A 26320-nucleotide genomic window follows, 5' to 3' on the forward strand; every position below is an offset into this window, starting at 1 on the left:
AGATTTTGTTAACCTTTACAGTCATCAGCACTTTACATCTCCCTCCTCAGCATTTTATATCCCCCTTCCTCTGTTTTTCTCCATTGTATATAAAATTGTTTATGGTCTGATTCCCCACTGCTCCAACTAGAATGTAAGCTCCATGAGGGCAGGGACTTTGACTAATTTGCTCCGCACTTCATCCCTAATGCCTGAAATTGTGTCTGACACAGGGAAGATATTCGAAATATATTTGTGGAATAAATAAATATCTAAAACTAGCCAACAATCATTAAATGACAAGCATATATTGTAATATTATATAACTTTTTAAAACTTAAAGATTAAATAAAATTAAAAATTATATTTTAACAGTTACGGTATGACTAAATGAAAAAAAGGATAGAATAGAAAACTATATAAAATATAATTTTGTAAATAAAATCAACCTGAGAAAAAATGGAAATAGACACACTTAAATGTATTACTTTTACAAACAAGAAAGTGCAAGGTTTAAAAAATTAACTTTATTAAAGACAAAGTTTTCATTCTACCTCTAGAATTCAACCTAATAAAATAATGATATAGTGTTTTAAAAATACAAGTTTTAGGGTAGACTTCTTTGGTTCAAATTGAAGCTCTGCTGCAAAATGTTTAACCTCTCTGTGTTTCAATTTCCTCATCTGCACAATGAAAATAAAAATACCAGCTTACCATATAAAGTTGCCATAAGGATTAAATGATATAATACATGTAAAGTGCTCAGAAAGATGCCTAATAAATACTAAACACTTAATAAATGTTAGCAATTATTATTAGATTTAGGGTTTAAGGGAGAAAAAGGAATCAAAGATAATTGTCAGGTGATCTAACTTGCCTATTGAGTAGATGTTAGTATTAACTTACAAGCAATTAGTATACAAATATGAAGAACTACAAATTAAAAGAAAAGACTAAGAAATTTAAAGAAAAGACAAAACCCAATAGAAAAAATAAACATGAGGATTACACTGGCTTCGGGCTCTTTATAGTAAATTATTTCATTTAATTCTCACACCATCTTTTTAAGGTAAGTATTCCTACTTAACCCCATTTGACAAATGGGGAACTCAGAGAGGTCAGGCAAATTGCCCAAGATCAACCAGCCAATGCATGGAAAGGCCAATATTTAAACCCAGGCCTGACTTCAAAGCCTTATCTCTAACCCAAGGTTTCTCAACCTAGCACTACTGAATTTTGGTACTGGATAATTCTGTGTTGTGGGGGGCCTCCCTAGTCTCTATTCACTAGGTGCCAGGAGCACCCCCAACCACCACAACCAATTGTGAGAACCAAAAATATCATCAGACGTTGCCATATGTCCCCTGGAGCCAAAATCTCTCCCAGTTGAGAATCGCAGACCTAACCACTAAGTTACTTGTGTGTAACCAGTGGAAAATGAAAGACCCAGCTAACTAAGGCTGCTTCTGCTGCAGGGCTGGGGACTCAAGCAAGAAGAGGTGAAAGGAAACCTTTTGAGTCTGAGGGAAGGTGTTTTGGGCTCTCTGACCCTGAAATCAGCCCCCACGCCATAGTGAGGTATTGAGTGGGCCCCAAAGCCTGTTGAGGTGAGCTCAGGATGGCTGCACAGCCTTTACTCTTGGGACTCAACCCGGTGTCTGCTCCCCCATGCACGACCCTATAGTCATCAGTGTCTCTCCTGCCTGGAAGCTGCCTGATGATTATCTCTTGGATCAAGCTTAGCTTAATCTCTAGTCTTCCATTCTAAAAGGGACTATGACCATTTTAGAGGAGATTCTGTACCAGCTGCCTAACGCTTTCTTTGTGCAGAAGCACATGGGAGCACTTCATATCCTGGTTTACTGCTCCCATCTTAACAAACACTCCCACTCTCCTCCCTCTCCCAGGCAAATTAAGAGAACTAGGAGACATTGTGGTTGCCTTGCTCTACCTTTCAATGACTGCCCAATTAAAAAATAATAAGCAAGGGGGCACATCACAAAAGAGGAAATATTAAAATCTCACAAACATTTGAAAAAGATGCTCAATCTCAGCAGAAATCAAACACAAATTAAAATCCAAAGATAGCATTTCATACCCTTCAGTTAGGTAAAAAGTTAAAAGTCTGACAAATTTTGAAGAGGAGGTACAACAAAGGAAACACTAATAAATGTTAGTAGGCATATAAACTGGTACAATCTAACTTGAAAACATTTTGGTATTACCTACTAAAGTTGAATCCATACATATTTATATAAATAGACAGATATTACAATCTAGTGAACATATTGTAGAGAAACTTTTGTATATGGTCACCAGGAAGTGCATATCAAGAATGTTGGGTACAGAAAGCAATGTAGCAGAATATAGCTGCACTGCTTGTAACAGAAAAAAACAACAACAAAAAAAAGGAAATGAGAAACAACACAAATGGATAAACGATAAATTGTGACATATTCACACAACTACCTGCTACATAACAAAGAAAATCAATGTCTGTGGTTAGATTTCAATAAGGATAAATCTTATAAATATTGAGTGAAAAAGCAAGTTGCTGAAGAAAACACAGTATGATGCAATTTTGATAAGTTTTATATTTTATAAACATTTTATATTTATATTGTTTATGCACAGATACATATATAGTAAAACCATGTCAAAAGAAAGAGAATGATTAAACCAAAATTCACAAAGGACTAGAATAATCAAACAATTTTGGAAAACAGTAAGATGAGATTTCTCCCACCAGTCATCAAGACTTATTACAAAATTGCAATAACTAAGGCAATGATATGGCTAATGGGAATGGACAAACAGACTAACAGAACACAATAGCTCAGAAACAGACCAAATCATACATAAGAACTTGATATATGACAAAAGTGGCATTTCAATCAGTGGAGAACAGATGGTCTATTCAATAAATGGTGAGGGAACCACTGATTCTCAAAATGTTAAAAAAAAATCAGATCCCTAGTTCATATCAAACCAACAGATTAAATCCATGCAGGTTAAAAACCTTTAGGTAGAATATCTTTAGAAGATTGGGGTTGGGAGGGCTTTTTAAAACATGACTCAAGAAGGCCTAACTATAAATTAGAAGACTGATTAATATATTTTAAAAATACACATTACAAGACACCATTAAAAAGGTGAAAAGAAAAGCCATGGTTTGGGAGAAGATTACCTACAATGCATATAGCTAATAAATATAAAGAAGATATAAGGTCCCATAATTTAATTTTTAAAAGATACACAACACATCCAACAAAAGAAGGGACAAAGGATAGTCACTGGAGTATTATGCAGCAGTGAAAAAGAACGAACTAGGACAATATGTGCCCTCACGGACAAATCTTAAAAACATAATGTTAAGGAAAAAAAAGGAAGATACAGAAGGATATATTCAATATAATATCAAGCATGTAAAAACAATATTAAATATTGTTTAGAGATATATGTATCAAAAGTATAAAGACAAGCATAAGACAAAAAGTACTAAATTCAGGATGGTAATTAAGGGGGTGAGTATGGAAAGAGATGTGATTTGGGAGGGGCATGCAGGTGTTTGTCAAATAATTCAGTAAATCTTTTTGTATGACTGAGTGGCTTTAGTTTAAAAAAGCTATGTCAGAAATGAAAAATTTAAGCACAGATCACTCTTGCTGCTATGCAAATAGGAATAATGGTCAACTCTTACCAAATTATTAGCTATGATTCTAATCCCTGTACATGCATTATCTCATCTAATCCTCATAACAATCCTACGAGGTAGGTAATATTATTATTCCTTTTTTTGTAAATGAAGAGATAGAGGCAGAGATCACCCTAGGTCACAAAATTTGTAAGTGATGGAGCCAGGATTTAAATCTAGGCAGTTCAATTCCAAAGCCTGGGCTCATAATCACTATCATGGACTGCCTAAAATGTGGGGACATTTGAGTCAGCCAGGTCTGAGAGAATGGTGGGTTCAGACTAGGGTGGTGACAATGGAGATGACAAGAGTGAATGGAAGCAAGATATATTTTGGGGATATAAGTGATGTACTGAATGAGGAGATGAAAAGAGGGCAGTCAAGAATGACTCCTAGGTTTCTAGCTTGAATAATTAGATGACAGTGTCATTTATATAATAATAATGATAATGGCTAATACTTACATAGCACTAATATGTGTCAAACACTACTCTAAGTCATTTAATTCTCACAACAACCAGCATTATGAGACAGATCTTTTTATCCTGATTTTACATAGGCAACTGAGGCACAGAGAAGTGAAGTGATTATCCAAGGCTCAAAGCTAGAAAACAACAGAGCTGGAATCTGAACCCAGGAACTCCAACTCTCCATCTGCCCTTGCAGCCTGTATACAATACTGCCTCTCATCAATTCATTTTCATGGGGAAGAAGAGGTTAGCCAAGAGAGGCAAAAAATTAATTGTTCCATTTTAAACATCTTAAGTTAGAGATGCCTAGGAGATAAACAAGATAAGATGTCAAACAGGCAATTGGATAGGCAAACACGCAGCTTGGAGGAGAGGTCTAGTCTAGAAATACAAATGATGGCACTGTCAGCATCAGGATGGCACTGCAAGCATATTCGTGGAGAATGGAAACATGCAAAAGAAGAGTATAAATAGAAAAGATTTCCTGTAAGGAAGGAGAACAAGCAATGGAGAGAGAAAAAGAGCATCTTATGAGGGAGAGAAAATCCAGGAAACTTTGGTGTCAGAAATAGAGACAGGAGGTTGTTTCAAGGAGTAGTGTAGATCAAAAAAGACTCTGCTGATTTCTACAAGGATGAGACTAACAATGTAACAGTGTAAGAAGGGAAGATAATTCCTAGGGCCCCATATGAAAGAGACAAGTAGGAGAGAAGCTAGCAGAGACATAGAATGAACATATAGCACACATAGATTGTGCCACGTTATCATGGGAGCTAACCTGTCCCAAGTCACAATGCAAACAATTGTACACACCATGCAAATCACTTGCAGAGAATCAATGTTCATTCTTAACAACTTGTGTCATGAAAGTAAACTATTCACAATTTCACTAACTGCAACATATATATGTCTTTTATTTGTTCCACAGTGAGTGAAACATAGGACCAATGAAAAGTAACAATGGAAACCTAAAGTTTATGCTATGTAGAGCACAACATTGCTATTTGCAATTTAGAGTTTCCGAAATCAAAAGATATGAAATAATTATGCAACTCTACTGTGATTTATTTTCCCCTGAATAAACTAATCTTTAGTAACATTTTAAGCTCCCCAAATGACTGTGAAATGACTAATATGCTATGTTATATTCGATAATAACCTTAAATAATAATTTCCCAGTACCATCACAAATGGGAGAATAAAACTAAGAATTATGCTTTTGACCCGTATCTAATTTATGTGTGATTTCCAGCTTCGTTCCATTATGGCCACAGAAATTGCTTTATATAATTTCAATCTTTTAAAATTTACAATTTATTGAGACTAGTTTTGTGACTCAACTTGTGGTCTATCCTGGAGAATGACCAATGAACACCTGAGAAGAGTGTATATATCCTGCTGTTTTGGGGTTCAATGTTCTGTATATGTCAGATTTAGTTCATTTATCGTATTATTCAAGTTCTCCATTTCTTTATAGATCTTCTGTCTAGATATCCTATCTATTGATGAGAGTGGTATTTTGAAGTCTTCAACTATTATTGTAGAGGTGTCGATTTCTTCCTTCAGTTTTGCCAGTGTTTGCCTCATGTAATTTGGGGTACTGTGGTTAGGTGCATAAATATTTATGACTCTAATTTATTCTTGGTGGATTGCCCCTTTTATTAATTATAGTGTTCTTTTTGTCTCTCACATGACAGCTTTTGACTTAAAGTCTATTTTGTCAGATATAAGAATAGCTCTGTTTTGGCTACTATTTGCATGGAGTATCTTTTTCCAACTTTTCACTTTCAACATACTTGTGTCTTGGAGTCTAAGGTAAATCTCTTGTAAACAACATATAGGGGACATGCTTTTTTATCCTTTCTACCATGCTCTTTCTTTTGAATGGGGAGTTTAATCCATTAACATTCAATGTTCTTATTGTAAAGACAGTACTTACTGAATTTAGCCATTTTTTTTTCATGTCATATCTTTTTTTAGTCTCTTTATTGCAACTTCCTTTTTTGTACAGGTGATCTTTTGTGATGTATCTGACTGATCCCTCCCTCATTTCTGTTTCTTTATATTCTAAAAATACTTTCTTTAAGGTTATTTGGGGTTTCTATTACACAACCTACATCTATAAACTACTAATTTGAAAAATATCAACCTAGCTTCAACAGTATACATGTTCTCTGCTCCCATATCCCTCTGTTTCCTCTCTTTATGTTGTTTTTGTCTCACTTTATATTTTTCATGTCTATTATCAGGAAACATAACTTTTTCTTGTTCAATTGTATTCTGACTCTTAAAGGAATTAAAGAGTAGATTTGTTTACTCAGGATACAGTACTACTGGGTTTTGCATTCACCCTTTCTGTTACCCTTACTGATAACTGTCGTTTCTTCACACTACTCCAAGCCACTCTCTCCTGCCTTTTCCTTTCAATATGCAGAACTTACTTTAGTAATTTTTGTGGGGCAGGTCTTTTATTGACAAAACTCTCTCAGTTTCTGTTTATTTGTAAATATTGAAAACTCTCCCTCATTTTTTTTTTTTTTTGTTTGTTTGTTTTATTTTATTTTTATTGAGATTGTTCAGATACCATACAATTATCCAAAGATCCAAAGTGTACAATCACTTGCCCCTGGGTACCCTCATACAGCTGTGCATCCATCACACTTAATTTTTGCTCAATTTTTAGAAACTTTTTATTACTCCAGACAAGAAATAAAGTGAAAGATGAAAAAAGAAAAAAAGAAAAGGAAACTCTAATCCTCCCCTATCCCTAACCAACCCCCCTCAATTGTTGACTCCTAGTATTGATATAGTACATTTGTTACTGTTTATGAAAAAATGTTGAAATACTACTAACTGTAGTATATAGTTTGTAATAGGTATATAGTTCTTTCCTATATGCCCCTCTATTATTAACTTCTAATTGTATTGTCATACATTTGTTCTGGTTCATGAAGTGATTTCTAGTATTTGTACAGTTGATCATGGACATTGCCCACCATAAAGAATCAGACAATACCACCAATGTCAAGTGTCCAACATGCCTCCCCCATCCCCCCCTCCCACCTGCATTTACCTTAGTATATCACCTTTGTTACATTAAAGGAAGCATAATACAATGATTCTATTAGTTACAGTCTCCAGTCTACGCTGACTGCATCCCCCCCCCAACGCCCCCCCGTCTCCAACACCCCGCAAGGTCGACACCCGCCCGTTCTCCCTCGCAAAAGAACACACCCGTACATTCTATCACAACCGTTGAACACTCTAGATTCCACCAAGTTACACAGTCCCAGTCATCATCCTTCCTCCTCTCCCGTGGCGTCCCACGCGCTCCCGACCCTCCTCTCCCAACCGTATTCACAGTCACCCTTGTTCAGTGTACTTACATTGTTGTGCTACCATCTCCCAAAATTGCGCTCCAAACCACACACTCCTGTCTTCTATCACCCTGTAGTGCTCCCCCCAGCATTTCCCGTAGGGCAGGTGTCTTGTTCACAAAGTCTCTCATTGTCTGTCTGTCAGAAAATACCCCGAGCTCTCCCTCATATTTGAAGGACAGCCCCGCTGGATACAGGATTCTTGGTTGGTGGTTTTTCTCTTTCAGTATCTTAAACATATCACACCACTTCCCTCTCGCCTCCACGGTCCCCACCGAGAGACCCGCACACAGTCCTATTAAGCTTCCTTTGTATGTAATGGATTGCTTTTCTCTTGCTGCTCCCAGGACTCCCTCCCTGTCCCCGACATTTGACAATCCGATTATTAAGTGTCTTGGCGCAGGCCCACCCACACCTCCCCTGCCCGGAGCACGCCGCGCCCCCCGGATCCGCAATTTTACGTCTTTCTTAAGAGATGGGAAATTTTCATTAATTATTTCCTCTATTATTGCTTCTGCACCCTTTCCCCTCTCTTCTCCTTCTGGGACACCAGTGATACGTACATTATTGTACTTTGTTTCATCTTTGAGTTCCCGGAGACGTTGCTCATATTTTTTCATTCTTTTCTCCATCTGCTCCTTTGCGTGTAGGCTTTCAGGTGTTTTGTTCTCCAGTTCCTGAGTGTTTTCTTCTGCCTCTTGAGATCTGCTGTTGTATGTTTCCATTGTGTCTTTCATCTCTTGTGTTGTGCCTTTCATTTCCATAGATTCTATTAGTAGGTTTTTTGAACTTTTGATTTCTGCCGTATACATGTCCAGTGCTTCCTTTACAGCCTCTATCTCTTTTGCAATATCTTCTCTAAACTTTTTGAATTGATTTAGCATTAGTTGTTTAAATTCCTGTATCTCAGTTGAAGTGTACGTTTGTTCCTTTGACTGGGCCATAACTTTGTTTTTCTTAGTGTAGGTTGTAATTTTCTGTTGTCTAGGCATGGTTTCCTTGTTTATCCAAATCAGGTTTTCCCAGACCAGAACAGAGGGAAGAAATATTCAGTATCTGGTTTCCCTGCGGGTGTGTCTTAGAAAATTGCTCCACCCTTTGATGCCTCGGGTCACTGTGCTTTTCTGCCCAGCAGGTGATGCCTGTTAGCCTATAATTCTTGACTGGTGTGAGGAGGTGTGGCCGTGTTCCCCCAGGCTCTGGGGTCTGGTTCTGAATGGAAAGGGCCCCACCCCTTTCCTTCTAGAGAAGACAGAGCCCCCAGGTGGAGGTCATTAGCATTTCAATGGTCTCGCTCTCTGCTTGTGCTGTCTCCGCCCTTCCCCGAGTCACAGCCCTGGAAACTTAAAATGACTAGGGCTTTCTCCACTGAGCCGAAAAAGAAACAGATAGTCCCCTTCAGACTCAGTCAAGGCGACCCTCCGGCTCTCCCAGGTCAGTCATCACCCAAAGCCTCTGTCTGTTTTTTGGGGCTGCCTACCTGTAGTGAGCAGTTCACGCTACTGAAAGCCCCAGTTGGAGCTCAGCTGAGCTGTATTCGCTTGCTGGGAGAGAGCTTCTCTCTGGCACCACTGGGCTCCGCAGCTCGGGCTATGGGGGAGGGGGTCTCCCGACCTGGTTCCGCAGGTTTTACTTACAGATTTTATGCTGTGTTCTCGGGCATTCCTCCCAATTCAGGTTGGTGTATGATGAGTGGATGGTCTCGTTTGTCCTCCCGCAGTTATTCTGGATTATTTACTAGTTGTTTCTGGTTTTTTGTAGTTGTTCCAGGGGGACTGCTTAGCTTCCACTCCTCTCTATGCCGCCATCTTGCCCCTCCTCTCGCCATATGTTTTTAACCAATGAAATAAAGATGGCTGAGGCACTAGAGTGATAGCAAGGTTATTAAGAAGAAAAGCCTTTATCACTAAATAATTTCATAACTGCTCTTTTAACTCCCCAAACAGCTTGCTTTACTTACTAAAAGTAGGTCTATTGTCCTCATACTACACTTATGATGGGAGATACACATTCTTCCAGGAATATGGTAAGTTCCCAAATCTGGGTATCTGTATGGTCTGATTTCACCCAGCTTCAAGACAGAGCACTAAAAAAAACTGATCTTGAACCTGATCAAGCCTAACTATTCACAGAATATACAAGGGACATAGAAACAAGTTATATGACTTCACAGTGAGGCAATCAACAAAATCCAGAATGTGTGGGGAAACTCTACAAGACAATTAGATTTCTTAAATAATTAATTTCAAGGGGGGAAAAAGAAGGAAATTTATAAATGAAAAAGGAAACTTAAATAAAACTTAAATAAGTAACAACCAAATGTAATATATAGACCTTATCTTGTGCCTAATGCAAGCAAACCAGCAGTTTTTAAAAATTTTTAGACAATCGAGGAAATTTGAACATTGAGCAGATATTTAATGATGTTAAATTGTTAAAAAAATTTGGTGTGACAATGGGATTGTGGTCATGGTTTTGTTTTAGAAAAAGACCACTTATCTTTTAAAGATACATATTAATAATGAAATGACATTTCATTATTAAATAAATGAAATGACATTATATATAGGACTTGCTTCAAAATAATTGGGGGTGTGGTGGGAAAGAGTAGGTGAGATACAGATTAAATGAGATTGGCCATAAGTTGTAGCTGAGTGATGAATACAGAGGGTCCATTATACTATTCCTTAAACTTTGGTATATGTTTGGAATTTCCCAACATGAAAAGTTAAAAAACAATAAAACATACACAAAACAAAAGGGGCACTGCTGAGTGCCCTAGGGAAATGGGATAAAATTCCCAGTCTAGCTTCAAGCCCATTAATTAGTTAGATTCTGTAGGGTTAGCTATAAGCTGGCAAGTCCAGTTACCAAGCCCTGCCCTTCATCTTGCATCATTAACCTAAGAAAGGACAATTTCATTGTCTGAGTTTGGTTACTTACCAGATACCTTTTAATGTCCATGTTTGTTACCCTACTTTAACTTGAATTTAAGAAAAATTAAAATCATTTTTGAAGCTAACAGCATTTTAGCATCTGTTGAATTTATTCAGCATAACCACAGAGACATTGTTTTCATGCTGTCATACACAGACACAAACACAGAGAGATAGCACAATATCCATATTTAGCCCAAGTGCATTCCTTCTGAGGCTCATTTATATGTCTTCATATGCCACAGCCCATCATTTAAATAATGGATATTTTCAATGCCAATTCCTTTGTTGACTTTCTCAATATCTTCTGCAGACATCTTCATGACTCCAACACACAGAGCATGTTGTTTTCCTTCTGCCATTATTGCAACAATCGTATCTATTGCAGCAGGGTAAAGTTTAGCTCCAGGAGAAGTTAAACCTGGACACATGATATTTGCTCCACTGAGTACAAATTTGATGGCTCCTTTATCAACCTGCTGGTGTGGCAGGATAAAAGGATATTTGTGAAGTAATCTTAGGGTTGGATAAAAAGGGCCTTCTCTTTGCCTAAAAAATAGTAACTCTCCATTTACTGTAAGGAGTTCTATATGTTCATGGCAGCGCACTATTTTGACAGGATCTTTCTTAGGCATGATTTGATTAAGCCATGGTTCAATACCTGGAAATTGCTCTACCAATTGATTCTTAATACCCTTAATAACTGAGGTTTTCAACTGGATGCAGTTGGATACATTTTCCTTTTCATCAAATTTCTTGAACATGATCCAGGGTGAAGGGGGCGACGATAGGGAAGGGCCCGGAAAGGGAAAGAAATTGATTAAGAAGGGTCCGGCAGATCCCCTTACACGAGGAAGGCCGGCACTGACAGTCGGAGATGTTGTCGTTAGCCGGAAAAAAAGCTCTCCCTCATTTTTGAAGGACAGTTTTGCCAGATAAAGAATTCTGGGCTTTTTACTACCTTAAATATATCATACTACTGCCTTCTTGCCTCCTTCTTGCCTTTCCTTTCTGATGAGAAATTGGCACTTAGTCTTATTGAGGATCCCTTGTATGTGATGAACCACTTTTGTCTTGCTGCTTTCAGAATTTTATCTTTACCATTTAACATTCTGATTAGCATTAGTCTTGGAGTAGGTCTGACAAGATTTATTCTGTTTGGGGTATGTTGTGCTTCTTGGACATGTCTTCCATAAGAGTTGGGAAATTGTCAGCCATTATTTTCTCAAATATACTTTCTGCCTCCTTTCCCTTCTCTTCTCCTTCTGGGACACCCATGACATGTATGTTTGTGTGCTTTGTGCTGACACTCAAATACCTGAGATACTGCTCAATTTTTCTTATTCTTTTCTATACCTGTTCTTGTGACTGCATGATTTTGATTGTCCTGTCTTCTAGTTCACTGATTCTTTCTTCTGCCTGTTTAAATCTGCTGCTGTATGCCTCTAGTGTATGTTTCATCTCTACTATCTACACAATATTCATCTCCATAATTTCTGTTAAGTTTCTTTTCATACTTTCAAATTCTTCTTAATACTCACTATGTCTTCTTAATATCCTTTATCTTTTTATGCATATTTTCCTTCATCTCCTTGAACTGAGTTAAGAAATTGGCTTGAACTTCTTTTGACTAGTTGTTCCAAATTCTCTGTGTCTTCAGAAGTTTTAATTTGTTCCCTTGAGTGAGCCATATCTTCCTGTTTCTTAGGAAGGCCTGTAACTTTTTGCTGATATCTAGGCATCTGATTATCTTAATGAGTTAACTCTGAATGCCTGTTTCTCCCTCTTATCTAGGGTTTTACTGTTGATTGGCTTTGTGTAAGGCTCTTCTCTAATGCTTGGTCCAACTTATTCTAGATCTTTAGAATAACCCATGTTTAACTGATCAGTTTTTCCCAGCTGTTCATCTGATTCTTGCCTTGGATATATGGTACAATTTTTAAAACTGTACTTTTTTGTGTAATTGTTTCACCGCCAAGAGAAAACTTCCTTTCCTCTGTTCGTTCTCCAGGAATCTTGATCTGCTCTATTTGTTTTTTTACTGAATTTTCTCCCCAGCTCCTATGATTTGCTAAAATTTCCTCCCTCACCCAGTAACCTATTTTCCTAATTCTTTATAGTTCTGGAACCCTCGTGTCTTACAGAAGTTCAGTTACCTTCCCCCTTTTATTCTGTGAGGCTTTTCTGCCTCCAGTTTCTTCTCTGATAGGGTATCCTGCCCTGAGGAGCCAGATGGGGTCAATCCAGAAAGGTGGGTCACTCCAGAAAAGTACATTTTGCATTTAGGTGGTCCAGTCAATAGAAACTTTATTAAGTAAATGCGGCACTTTCCTGCCACAGTTTTACATGGTCTCTCTCACCCTATTTTGATTACCTCCTGGAGGCCCTTTTGTAAACAACACTCCTCAGAAGCTTGTGTTCTGCCCTGGGTCTCCTTGGACTTGGGTCCCTGTGCCTGGATATGTGTTCCAGTTTGCTAATACTGCCATTATGCAAAACACCAGAAATGGATTGGCTTTTATAAAGAGGGTTTATTTGGTTACAACGTTATAGTCCTAAGGCCATAAACATGCCCAAACAAAGACATCAACAGTAGGGTACCTTCACTGAAGAACACTGATGGTGTCTGGAAAAACCTCTTTAAGCTGGGAAGGCACATGGCTGGCATCTGCTTGCTCCTAGGTTGCATTTCAAAATAGTGTTCTCCAAAATGTCTCTCTAAGACATTTCTAAAACTGCAGCTGCTCTGCAGTCCTTCTGTTTGTGAGCTTTTATAGGGCTCCAGTAAACTAATCAAGATGGGTGGGGCCACACCTCCATGGAAATATTCTAATCAAAGGTATTACACACAGTTGGGTGGGTCACATCTCCATGGAAACAGCCTAATCCAAAGATTCCAACCGAATCAACACTAATATGTCAGCCCCCACAAGATAGCATTAAAGAACATGGTGTTTTGCGGGACATAATACATCCAAACTGGCACAATATGCATGGGATTTTATTGCTGCTTTCCATGGTGAGGGGTGGGAGGGACCTGCGCTGCTGCCTCTGAGCAACACACCAAGCTGCACAGGACCAAATGAGGGAGAGGAGTGGACCGCCAGGTCTGGGATGGAAGTTTCCTACCTGATATTTTCCTTTTTCTTCGATTCAGTTTGCAGAGTCCTTCTCCAGTCTCTACTGTCCTACAGGGTTCTAAGCAAGTGAGATTTTTCCTTTTATTCATGGAATCTCCGGGGAGGTTTTTTTTTGTTTTTTGTTTTTATCTTCATTTTATTGAGATATATTCACATACCACGCAGTCATACAAAACAAATCGTACATTCGATTGTTCACAGTACAATTACATAGTTGTACATTCATCACCTAAATCAATCCCTGACACCTTCATTAGCACACACACAGAAATAACAATAATAATAATTAGAGTGAAAAAGAGCAATTGAAGTAAAAAAGAACACTGGGTACCTTTGTCTGTTTGTTTCCTTCCCCTATTTTTCTACTCATCCATCCATAAACTAGACAAAGTGGAGTGTGGTCCTTATGGCTTTCCCAATCCCATTGTCACCCCTCATAAGCTACATTTTTATACAACTGTCTTCGAGATTCATGGGTTCTGGGTTGTAGTTTGATAGTTTCAGGTATCCACCACCAGCTACCCCAATTCTTTAGAACCTAAAAAGGGTTGTCTAAAGTGTGCGTAAGAGTGCCCCCCAGAGTGACCTCTCGGCTCCTTTTGAAATCTCTCTGCTACTGAAGCTTATTTCATTTCCTTTCACATCCCCCTTTTGGTCAAGAAGATGTTCTCCATCCCACGATGCCGGGTCTACATTCCTCCCCGGGAGTCATATTCCACGTTGCCAGGGAGATTCACTCCCCTGGGTGTCAGATCCCACGTAGGGGGGAGGGCAGTGATTTCACCTTTCAAGTTGGCTTAGCTAGAGAGACAGGGCCACATCTGAGCAACAAAGAGGCATTCGGGAGGAGGCTCTTAGGCACAACCATAGGGAGGCCTAGCCTCTCCTTTGCAGCAACCGTCTTCCCAAGGGTAAAACCTATGGTAGAGGGCTCAACCCATCAAACCACCAGTCCAACTGGGGAGGTTTTTGCAGGATATGTCTTACATTGCCATGTTGATCATGTCACTAGAAAAGCTGTTTTTTTTTTTTAAGATGATCAATAACTATCACTCCTGCTGTCGCATCCTTAACAGCCGAGCATGTCTCATTTTAACAAAATTTTTCAACTAATAATGCAATTCTACTGTACTAACTATTCAGACTTAAATAACCATAAAAAGTAAAAGATAAAACAAAAAGATATGTACTTTTCTGAACTGAACAAATTGCAACTTGGTTTGATACTGAGATTAAATCCAAGAGCATATATAAATGGGAAAAAAAAAAAAGAGCCTGCACACTTGCCAAGGTAAAACTTCTTTTAGGTCATACGATAGGCACGCATACACATACACACACATCATCACTTGGTTCTTATGTTTTCTACTCTTATTTGATACCATCTTCCCCTGGCTATGAGTTTCTACAACCATCTTCCTTCAAGAAACTTCCACCAAAAAATTATTTGCAATATATTTAATCTCCATGCTGCTGAGAATTTTAGAGGGATAACAACATTTTTGTTCTTTTTCAAGTCCAAGAGAAAAAGCTGGATCAGAAAATAAAAGGTTATGAATTTAACATAAATTAAGTATCTTAAATGACGACGAGACACGATAAGAAGATGGCAGCTAAGACGGCAGCAAAGAGCCCACTGATAATAATTCCTTTTCCTGTAACTGCTGTTATAATGTCTGAAATTTGAGTGTCTTGTCTAGTAGCTCCTCAGAATCATCCAAAAAACACCTCAATGATTTAACACACCAGAATGTGTATGAATCTAGTCTCATTTGTACTCCAAAAATCCAGCACTTGCTAGATTTTAGAACAGTAAATTAAGTTCTGAGTACATAAGAAATAAACAAGGAAAAAATTACTTCTTTCAATGGTATCATTGTGTGGTAGGGGAGACAAGTTAAAAACAAGACATGATTCAAAGAATTCATTCCATAACAGAAGCATACACAGAGTGCCATGGGAGCAAAAAGAGATTATCTAACTCTCCTTGATTGATAGACAAATAAATAAAGCCAGAAACAATTTGGAATTACAAAGAGTTTTGAAAGAGGAGTTCATGTAAATGGCAGAGTAAATATAAATAATGACTTTTGGTCCCTCTTGGAAACTCACTAAAATGATACTAAAACAAATTTTTTAAAAAGCTATAAACTTGAAAATACAGATCAAGAGAGGTGGCAACAACAAAACTTTGGAAAACGATAAATAGATGTATAAGTAGTCACAGACTTAGAAAATGCAAAATGGTAGACTCCTCAACCAAGTGAGAAAAGTAACCTTCCCCCAAATGACTCAGGAATTAGATGCACCTCTGGAGTAGGAGTTAAGATAGGGCTGAAAATTAAAGAACAAGTTGAAAGTTTAACTTAGAGGTAATTATAAGACCAAATTCCTTCTGCCTCGCTATGTAGCCAAAGACTGCTCTCCCCTAACCTGGGAAGAAGACTGGAAATTTTGTTTTGTTTTTTCTCTGAAGAAGGAATTATAGAGTGTCACTAGATTGGGGGACACTAGGCACAGTTGAGGGAGTGGGCAGGAAAGCAGGGATTCAGTTCCAGAATGTTAGCAGTCTATATATGCAAGCAAAGATGGGAGGATCCTTATCTGGGGAGTACTAAAGATCTAAAGATGCTAAACTGAGGGAAAGATTCAGAGTTTCCAATCAGGTTTTTAGTGTCCCTCTTAAACAAAACTTGTTTAACAAAGGCTCACAAGACATTAGGAGACAAAAACAAATAAACAAAAAGAAGTTCAACAAGAAGACAAAATTTGGAAATACACAACTAATGGAAAGAGAATGAGTAATCATTGAGGGACATGATAGAACTTAGAGCATTTGACTGGAGCAAAGTAATTAAATGTTGGTGGTAGGAGACAGGCTGAACAGGTAAGTGTGGGCCAGTTCACAAAAGACTTTGTATATCACACTAAAGGTTGTATTTTAACTGATTAGGCAATGGGAAGCTAATGAAGGATGTCAAAGGAGAACAACAAGATCAGGTTTGTATTTTTGCACATTTATTCTGATGACCCTAAGATGGAGAGATTTGAAGAGAAAAGAAATTAGAGGCAGGGGGGCAAATTAAGAGGCTACTGAAGTAATCCAGATAAGGGAAAAAATATGGGCCTGAAGCAAAACTGGAACACCAAAGATACTTAGAATATACAATGAAAAAGGGACCAACCAGATATGTGAAATGGGAGACAGAAAAGAATAAAAAATGACTCCCAAAATGTTCACTTAGGCAAGTGGATAGATGGTGACGGTACTAATGGAAATAAGAATATAAAAGGAGATGCAAGTCTGAGGGGAAAATTGTGAATTCAGTTTTAGACATGTTGAATTTTAGGTGCTTATATACTGTTCTAGTTTGCTAATGCTGCCAGAATGCAAAACACCAGAAATGGATTGGCTTTTAAAAAGGGGGTTTATATGGTTACACTGTTACAGTCTTAAGGCCATAAAGCGTCCAAGGTAATGCATCAGCAATCGGGTACCTTCACTGGAGGATGGCCAGTGGCGTCCAGAAAACCTCTGTTAGCTGGGAAGGCATGTGGCCAGCGTCTGTTCCAAGTTGTGGTTTCAAAATGGATTTCTCCCAGGACGTTCCTCTCTAGGCTGCAGTTCTCAAAAATGTCACTCTTAGTTGCTCGTGGGGTGTCTGTCCTCTCTTAGCTTCTCCAGAGCAAGAGTCTACTTTCAAAGGCTATCTTCAAATATGTCTCTGTAAACTAGAGTCCCTCTCTCAGCTTCTGTGCATTCTTCACAGTGTCTCTCTTGGTTGTACTCCTCTTCAAAATGTCGCGCTCAGCTGCACTGACTTCCTTCTGTTTGTCAGCTCATTTATATGGCTCCAATGATTTAATTTAGATCTACCCTGAATGGGTGGGGTAATACCTCCATGGAAATTATCCAATCAGAGTCATCACCCATAGTTGGGTGGGGTGCATCTCCACGGAAACACTCAAAGAATTACAATCTAATCAACACTGATACATCTACCCACACAAGATTACATCAAAGATAGTGGTGTTTTGGGGGACATAATAAATTCAAACCGGCACAGAAATACTCATAGATCTTATAGAGAGCTGTCCAGAAAACATACTGACATATGGGTCTGGAGGTTAGATGAGCAGTCTAGCAGATTCAGATTTGGTTATCAATTAGATGACTGAAGGAGAGAGTAAGCATGAACATAATTCTCAGTGTGTGCGTGTGCACTTGCACACACATAGGAAGAGGTGATTAAGATTCACTGCCTTTCTATTAGAGAGCAACTGTTACCTATCAATTACAGTGCCCCTCAGGCATGTTGAGGCAAAATACAAAAAGGTTAAGAAGCATAGATTTAGGAGAGAAAAGGATTGAAGTCAGAATGCTAAAGGTCTTTAACATTTAGGAAGCAAATGAAGGAAGAAAAGCCCTCAAAGGAAATCAAAGAGGAATAATCAAAGTGGGAAAAAAAAAAAAAACACAATACAGGAGAAGGTAGTAACAAAGGAGTTGAAGGGTCAAAGGGAAAACAAGTAATTATTAAATATCTATGTCTAATGTGCTATGACCTGGAGGAATATGACAGCTTCTGCTGTCAAGTAGTTTGCAGTTTCACTGATGAAAAAAGACTGACACAAGACCAGAGGCAAAGAAAGGACACAAGTGGTAATGAGCAGTATATCACATAAAATTCATTTGCTTGTTTCACAATTATTAATAAATTTTACAGAACATTCTTTAAACTCATTATCTTAAATGAGAACTACCTGAATTTGAATAGAATGTTTTTGATGACTGAGTACAAAAATAGCCAGTTTTCTTAAAAGAGTAAAAAGTTATGCCAACCTTTTGCAAATATTTTATAAATTATAACATGGAAGCCACCAAGTCTTGATCAGCACTTGTGAAAGGGCCTACTGCATCTGTTTTGTCCTGTGAGATTTCTGGCATAGCCCTTTGCTGCTCTCAGAGTAGTCGCTGCTGTCACTCTACCTGAAAAGGAGTCAGCAACGCAGCAATTCAATCACCACCATGCCTAAGAATAAAGGTAAGGGAGGTAAAAATAGGTATAGAGGTAAAAATGAGAATGAATCCATTAAAAAAGAGTTGGTGTTTAAAGAAGATGGACAAGAGTATGCACAGGTAATCAAAATGTTGGGAAATGGACAATTAGAAGTAATGTGTTTTGATAGTGTAAAGAGATTATGTCATATCAGAGGAAAATTGAGAAAAAATGTTTGGATAAATACCTCAGACGTTATATTGGTTGGTCTATGGGACTATCAGGATAACAAAGCTGAAGTAATTTTAAAATACAATGCAGATGAATCTAGAAGTCTGAAGGCATATGGCAAGCTTCCAGAGCATGCTAAAATAAATGAAACAGACATATTTGGTCCTGGAGATGATGATGAATTCCAGTATGATGACACTGGCGATGATGATGAAGACATTGATGATATCTAAATTGAATTCAGCATTTTACATTACAGTTTTTCTGAGGATTGTTCTACAATTTGGATTTGCCTATCATCTGTTAAGAAACTAAATCTTCATTTAATAAAAGTGTAGTTTGTTAAAGCAGTTAAATGTTTGGTTTAAAATATTTATTATATTTCTTTAAAAACTTCTGACTCTTAAGTATTTTGAGTCAAATGTTAATCCACGTTGTTCTTTTGATGTTAGGGGACTTAACGGTAAATATCTGCTATTGTAAAAAAAGAAATTCCTTTTCTACTGTGACCATTTCCAGCAAATCGATGTATTAAATAAATTGTTTGGCTTATAATCATCATGTATTATGATGAGCCCTAGTATAAACAAGTATGAGTACTGTACAGATCTGCATGTTCCAGCTACCTAGATTTTCTCTTTGATTTTGATAAAATTTCAGGAAGGCAGAAATCTTCATCTCAAGTAAAAATGATTGGGGTATTTTCATATTTATGTTGCCATGTGCATTTTATACCAACTTTGATATCTTACACATTCATTTCACCCTTTTTTGTTGCTACTTTCATTTAATAAGCAAAACAAGCAATTCCAAAATGCAGATTTTAGAACATGGATTTGAATAGCAGCTTTCACTTTGTAAGATTAGTAGCTGATTATCTTGGTTGACAATAAATTATCTTAACTTTGGAAATATGGATACTTAGTTGACAGTGTTTTTACTTAAAGGCACAGACAATCTCTCAAACAAAAGACAGATCTGATGACAAGATACATAGTACACTTTTACTATGCAAAAGTTATGTTAAAGATGTAATTTTATTTTTAAAAGATGCTTATTAAGCTGTAAGCTACAGTTTTGAAATTGTAAACACTTAAATTAGAAATGTATAAATGAAAAGCTAATTTTATAATAACTTTCATAACTTAAACTTTTCTCAAACTATTAAGCCTGGGGAAGAGGGAATCCCCAGCTTAATGAAAAGATATTTTCTGATTTCTGAATGGAACAGCCACAGCTAACTTAAGATCTATAATAAAGAAAATGTCATGTCAAATATATTTTAATCTTAAAAAAAATATAATACGGCATGTAATTGTTCATGTGCACAGTTAATTTAACTCAATGTTGTGCTGTAAGAGCTACCTAATTTCCAAGCAAATATCAATTACTGAGTTTAAAAATAACCAGGTTTATGAATCTTAGTGTTCTAGTTTGCTAATGCTGCTGGAATGCAAAACACCAGAGATGGATTGGCTTTTATAAAAGGGGGTTTATTTGGTTATACAGTTACAGTCTTAAGGCCATGAAGTGTCCAAGGTAACACATCAGCAATTGGGTACCTACACTGGAGGATGGCCAAAGGTGTCCGGAAAACCTCTGTTAGCTGGGAAGGCACGTGGCTGGCGTCTGCTCCAAAGTTCTGGTTTCAAAATGGCTTTCTCCCAGGACGTTTCTCTCTAGGCTGCAGTTCCTCAAAAATGTCACACTTATTTGCACTTGGGATATTTGTCCTCTCTCAGCTTCTCTGGAGCAAGAGTCTGCTTTCAATGGCCATCTTCAAAATGTCTCTCATCTGCAGCTCCTGTGCTTTCTTCAAAGTGTCCCTCTTGGCTGTAGCTCCTCTTCCAAATGTCACTCACAGCTGCACTGAGCACCCTCTGTCCATCAGCTCATTTATATGGCTTCACTGACTCAACTTAGACCCACCCTGAATGGGTGGACCAACAACTTCATGGAAATTATCCAATCAGAGTCATCACCCACAGCTGGGTGGGGCGCATTCCAAAGAAACACTCAAAGAATTACAATCTAATTAACACTGATAATGTCTGCCCACACAAGATTACATAGAAGATAATGGCATTTGGAGGACACAATATATTCAAACTGGTACACTATTATTGCTACTATTCAACACCAAACTGGAGATCTTTCCAAAGCAATAAAACAGGAAAAGGAAATAAGACCTATAAGAATTTAAAAGAGCAGAGATGGGATCAAGATGGTGGAGTGAGATGCTTCAGGGCTTCATTCCTCCAAAGAAGCTTTGAACAACCAGCAAGAACTAGCAGAAAAATCTTTCACAAAACACCAAAAAACAAGTAAAGGACTGCGGTAACAAAGTGAGTGCTGAATCAAGAAAATGGCACCTTGGAAGTGGCAGGATCTTGTGGCACCCTGAGTGTCCCTCCTCCTCCCTCACTGGCTCATTGTGGAGCCAGGTTTCTCTCAGTGCAGATCTGGCTTGCTCCCAGTGTGGATCCCTGGTCCAGGTTCCAGAGAGAGTAGAGTAACCCTTGTGCACATACTGGGAGCCTGCATATTTGGTTCAACCTGTCTCGCTACGGCCTGAGAGACTCATCATCCCAGAACTTACCCTGCATGTAGAAGGCAGTTCACAGAAGTCTCCTACAGACTCCTGTGGGAGAGCAGTTAAGTAACTGCCTGGGGCAAGGAATTGCTGGCTGTAGACATATAGTGCAGTACATGGATCATGAGAAAACTGTTTCCTAGGGAAGAGGGAACATTTGTATCCATGTAAATAGGAGAATTCCTAGGGCCACACATGCATGCCGAAGAAAAAAATGCATGCACAGAAAGGATCAGAGAGACCCCTATTCTTCGGTTCAGAGCATTGTCTAAAATCATTGTACTGATAAACTCTAAAGGAGAGCACTAGCACAGGTAAATACAGAAACACTAGGAAAGGTGTTTTTTTTTCTTTCCTTTTTTTGTTAGTTCCTGGCATCAAAGAAAAGCTCTGTCATAACACTAGCTGGATAAAAGCTTAGGGAACAGATTCCTTGGAGTCTAAATTCCAGTGATAACACCTTAAAAAATAAAAATGTCCAGAATGCAACAAAAGAGAACAAAACTTACAAAGCAACAGGAAGTGATGGCCCAGGCAAAGGAGATAATTAAAGCATTAGAAACTATCAATAAAGAGGACTAGACCTGGGACATACCAGACAAAGACTTTTAAAAAATGGTCCTAAATATGTGGAAAGAGCTTGTGATGGCTTGGAGGCTTTATGGACCCCAGAAGATCATGTTTGTAAAGCTGATCCATTCCTGTGGGTGTAGACCTTTTGATTAGGTTAAAACAGAGCTGAAGGAGAACAGGGATAAAGAACTAAAGGAAATCAGGAGACTGATAGATGAACAATAGAAAGATGGAAATTATGAAGAAGAACCAGAGCCAAAGACCACAGTAACAGAAATTTTAAATTCCCTAGAGGGATTCAACAGCAGAGTGGAACTCGCAAAGGAAAAAATCAGTGAACTTGAAGAAAAGACAATTGAAATTATTCAGTCAGAGGAGCAGAAATAAAAAATGAAGAAAAGAGAACAGAGCCTGAGGAATTTGTGGGACACCATTGAGTGTACCGATACATGTATTTTGGGACTCCAAGAAGGAGAAAGAGGGAAAGGAGCAGAGAGAATATTCAAAGAAATAATGGCTGAAAACTTCCCAAATTTAACAAAAGACAGGAACACACACATTCAAAATGCTCAATGAACTCCAAACAGGATAAACCCAAATAGACCCACGTGTTGACATATTAAAATCAAATTGTCAAATTCCAAAGGGAAAAAGAGAATTCTGAAAACCACAAGAGAGAAACAACGTGTCACATACAAGGGAGTCTCAATAAGATTAAGTACCAATTTCTCATTGAAAACCATGGAGGCAAGACAACAGTGGGATAACACAGTTAAAGTGCTGAAAGCAAAACCAAGCATTCTATATCCGGAAAAACTGTCTTTCAAACACAAGGGAGAAATGAAGACATTCCCAGACCAACAAAAGCTGAGGGGAGTTCATCACCACTAGAACAGCCCTACAAGAGAAACTGAGGAGTTTTGCAGATTGAAAGGAAAGGACACTAGAATGCAGATTGAAACCACATGAATAAATAAGGATCTCCAGTAAAGGTAATGTCATACATAAATATAAGTGTCAGATTTATTGTATTTTTAATCTGTAACTCCACTTTCGACTTCCTATAGGATTGAAAAGGCAAATGCATACAATGTAATGAGAACTCAGTGGTTTTAGACTCATTATGTATAAACATGTAATTTGTGACAAGAACTACATAAAGGTGGGAGGATGGAGTGGTAGACATACATACCATTGAAGTTAATATGGTAGCTAAACAAGTAAGAGTGTTATAGATTTAGGATGTTAAATTTAAGCTCCATAGTAACTACAAAGAAAATATCAGACTATCCAAGCTCACAGAGACAGAAACTACATAACAGGTAGCCAGGAGCAGGGGGCAGGGAGAATGGAGATTTAATATACAATGGGTATAGGGTTTCTGTTTGGGGAGATGGGAAAGTTTTAATGGAAGGTGGTGAGGGTATGGAAACAGTGTAAATATGAGTAATCCCACTGAATGGTAGGTATGCTTGGGAATGGGTGAGATGGGAAAATTTATGTTGTATATAGGTTCCTACAATTTAAAAAAAAAAGAACGAGCAACTAAAGAAACAATGACAATTAGATGCAATATGTGTTCTTAGATAGGAACTGATAACAGAGGAGAAAAGGCCCAAAAGGACATTTTTGGGACATATGCAACAAATGGAATATAGACTGTAAATTTATGCCAATGTTAAATTTCTTTACCTTTATAACTGTACTTAAGATGGTAACATAAGTGAATATCCTTGTTCTTAGAAAATGTATATGGCAGTATTAAGTGTTCAAGGTGAGGTGGACACAATCCACACTCAAGTGTTCAGAAATGAATTGACAGATAGATGGATGGATGGATAGACAGACAGACTGACAGGTTAATGGGTAGATAGAATGATATGGCAAACGTAGTAAAATGTAAAAATTGGTGGATCTCGGTTTTTGGAGGATATGGCGTATGTTGGAGTTCTCTATGTGGGGTTTGTATTATTTTTGTAATTGTCCCATAAATGCCAAAGAATTTCAAAATTTAAAAAAAAAAGAACTTAAAAGTTAGAGACAAAATAGTTACTTGTAGGCAATATAATTATCTACAAAGAACCTCCCAGATAATTTATCTAGAATAATTAATTTAAAAACATATATTCACACAATATTGTCAGAAAACATAAGAACCTTAGGCATAATGCCAAAATAAAACTTTGTAAAATCTTAGTGAAAAAGAAGAAGGGATTGTTCTTCTAGTTAGCAAGATTTATTACAGAGCTTCAGTAATTAAAACAGAGACTAATGAAACAGAAGAGTCCAGCAACAGAACCTTGTAAATATGGGAATTCAGTATAAAAGAAGGTATTTTCAAGGGAAAAGGACTATTAACATTTGTGCCAGAATAACATGTTATCCGTATTGTAAAAATAAACATATAACTCTATTCCATGCCAAACACAAATATAAACTCCAGTTGGACTGAACAACTAAATGAAAATAACAAAATTGTTTTAGAAGAAAATGAAGAATGTATTTCAGATTTGTGATAAGAAAAGATTTCTTAAACAAGACTTTTGACAAATCTGAAAAGGAAAAGTGACAAAGCTATACTAAAATTTACTACATTAAAATTAAAACTGCTATACAACAAAAGATACTATTGACAAAGTTAAAAGCCCAGCAATAGCCTGGGTAAAGATAACAGTAACATATATAACAGATAAAAAATTAGTACCCAAAATACAGAAACAACTCTTATTCTACAAATCATTAATAAAACACAAGCAATTTAATTAATAAAGGGACAAAAGATATGTATAGGGGTTAACAGAAGAGAAAACATGACTGTCCAAAAAGCAAGAGATGATCAACATGACCTGTTAATCAGGAAAATGTAAACTAAAATAACAATTAGAAATTATTTCACAGTCATTAGATAGACAAAAACGTGAAAAAAACCTGTCAATATCAGGTTTTGGCAAGGATGTAGGAAAACAGAAATTTTCATAAACTGCTGATGGGAATGGAAACTAGTATAAAATTTTGGAGGCAAATTATATTCATATCGTAAAGAACCATATAGCAGCTAAAATTTTGAAAACTAGATCTACATTTAGAAACACAAGCTCTGGAAATATTGCTGAGTAAAAAAAAACAAGTTATAAAATGACAGGTATATTAAGAATGTATTTTATGTAAAATAAAATATATATATATATACTACTGTGATAAGGGAACTTCCACATTATATTTAATATATTAATACATATTAATAAAATATATATTATTTCATTTAAAAAACAAAGAAAATGAGGCAAAATGTAAATATTTATTCATTACAGGCTGTAGGTATAAGGGTATTTATTATATTACTCGTATTTTTTCTTTTTATTTGAAATTCTTAATTTTTTAAATGACATGAAATTTTTCTATCTTACCTCTATGTATATCATCATGTCAGATTAGTAGATAAGGAAAATAAGAGTACAAAAATAAGAGTACAGCACTGAGATTGGTTTATAAAATTCATGTCATAAATTGTGCATACATGCTAGAGTTGGATCACAAGTCTTCCAATAAGGACAAAATGAATACAGATTTAGCAATAATTGTTTAAAAAGCCTATCCATTAAAACATGTCAAAAATACCGGAGATATAGACATTTAAAGCACACTACAGTAAATTTAGGGAAACCAAAGACCAAAAAACTGGAGAAAATATTAAAAAGTAAATTTGATTTAAGTAGTTTATTCATTTATTCCTGAGAGATGGAAGCAAAATAACATGAAAAAAAGAGATGGACTGAATTCTGAGAACAGTATATATAATAACAGTGCTTCAGAAACTAGGATTTTTAACAGGCTGGAAAGACAAAATTCAAATAAATCTTGTTAAACAAACCTTAAAAATAAAAACTAAAGACTCAAAATTAAAAAGACTTTATAACTCATCTGAGTAACATACAAGAAAAGATGCACACATAATACTTAGTTGACAAGCCAGTTTCCAACAGGACAAAATAAGAAAAACCAAATAAGCATTTGGAGGCCAAATCACTTATGTTACTAAATGGTAGATAATTAGGATGATTTCATTTAAAATTGAAGTCAGTCATTGTATACAGAGGTATTTCAGGTTCAGACGGCTGCAGCATTTCAGAGAATAAAAGGGTCAAACAATTGGAGTGAAAAAAAAAAAAAAAGGCAATGTGGATAGATAATTTAATTGGAGAAAAGTATTCCTAATTGTAGGAAGTCTCCCTGACTAGCAATTTGCACTTATAGCACTCAGCCAACTGGATATGTTAACAACAGATAACAGTAAGAAGCACTGAAATGGAACTGTTAGTCAGTCTCC

The 26320-nt window shown here is 37.0% G+C and overlaps 3 protein-coding genes across 14 annotated transcripts in view; 1 reads left to right on the forward strand and 2 right to left on the reverse strand.

Moving 5' to 3' along the window:
• The window catches only part of CEP57L1 (centrosomal protein 57 like 1), a 78060-nt gene that overhangs the window by 39790 nt on the left and 11950 nt on the right, over positions 1-26320 (reverse strand). For 2 of the 12 annotated variants that reach the window (XM_037842290.1, XM_037842295.1), the window contains exon 1: positions 18440-18621. The exons of the other annotated variants lie outside the window; for them this stretch is intronic. The gene's annotated coding sequence lies outside the window, so the exon portion shown is untranslated. Of the gene's footprint in view, positions 1-18439; positions 18622-26320 lie in introns of those variants that run through there. 12 annotated transcript variants of the gene reach the window in all.
• LOC119539133 (malignant T-cell-amplified sequence 1) lies at positions 10548-11352 on the reverse strand. The gene has a single exon (XM_037842302.1). The coding sequence runs from the start codon at positions 11218-11220 to the stop codon at positions 10675-10677; it is 546 nt and encodes a 181-aa protein (XP_037698230.1). The 5' UTR covers positions 11221-11352; the 3' UTR covers positions 10548-10674.
• On the forward strand, positions 18626-19060 carry LOC119539134 (eukaryotic translation initiation factor 1A, X-chromosomal-like). Its single transcript, XM_037842303.1, has 2 exons — positions 18626-18829; positions 18881-19060. Exons 1-2 carry the CDS (start codon positions 18626-18628, stop codon positions 19058-19060), a joined length of 384 nt encoding a protein of 127 aa, XP_037698231.1.

Source organism: Choloepus didactylus, chromosome 7 (assembly GCF_015220235.1).
Source record: "Choloepus didactylus isolate mChoDid1 chromosome 7, mChoDid1.pri, whole genome shotgun sequence".
In the NCBI taxonomy this organism is placed as follows: domain Eukaryota; kingdom Metazoa; phylum Chordata; class Mammalia; order Pilosa; family Megalonychidae; genus Choloepus; species Choloepus didactylus.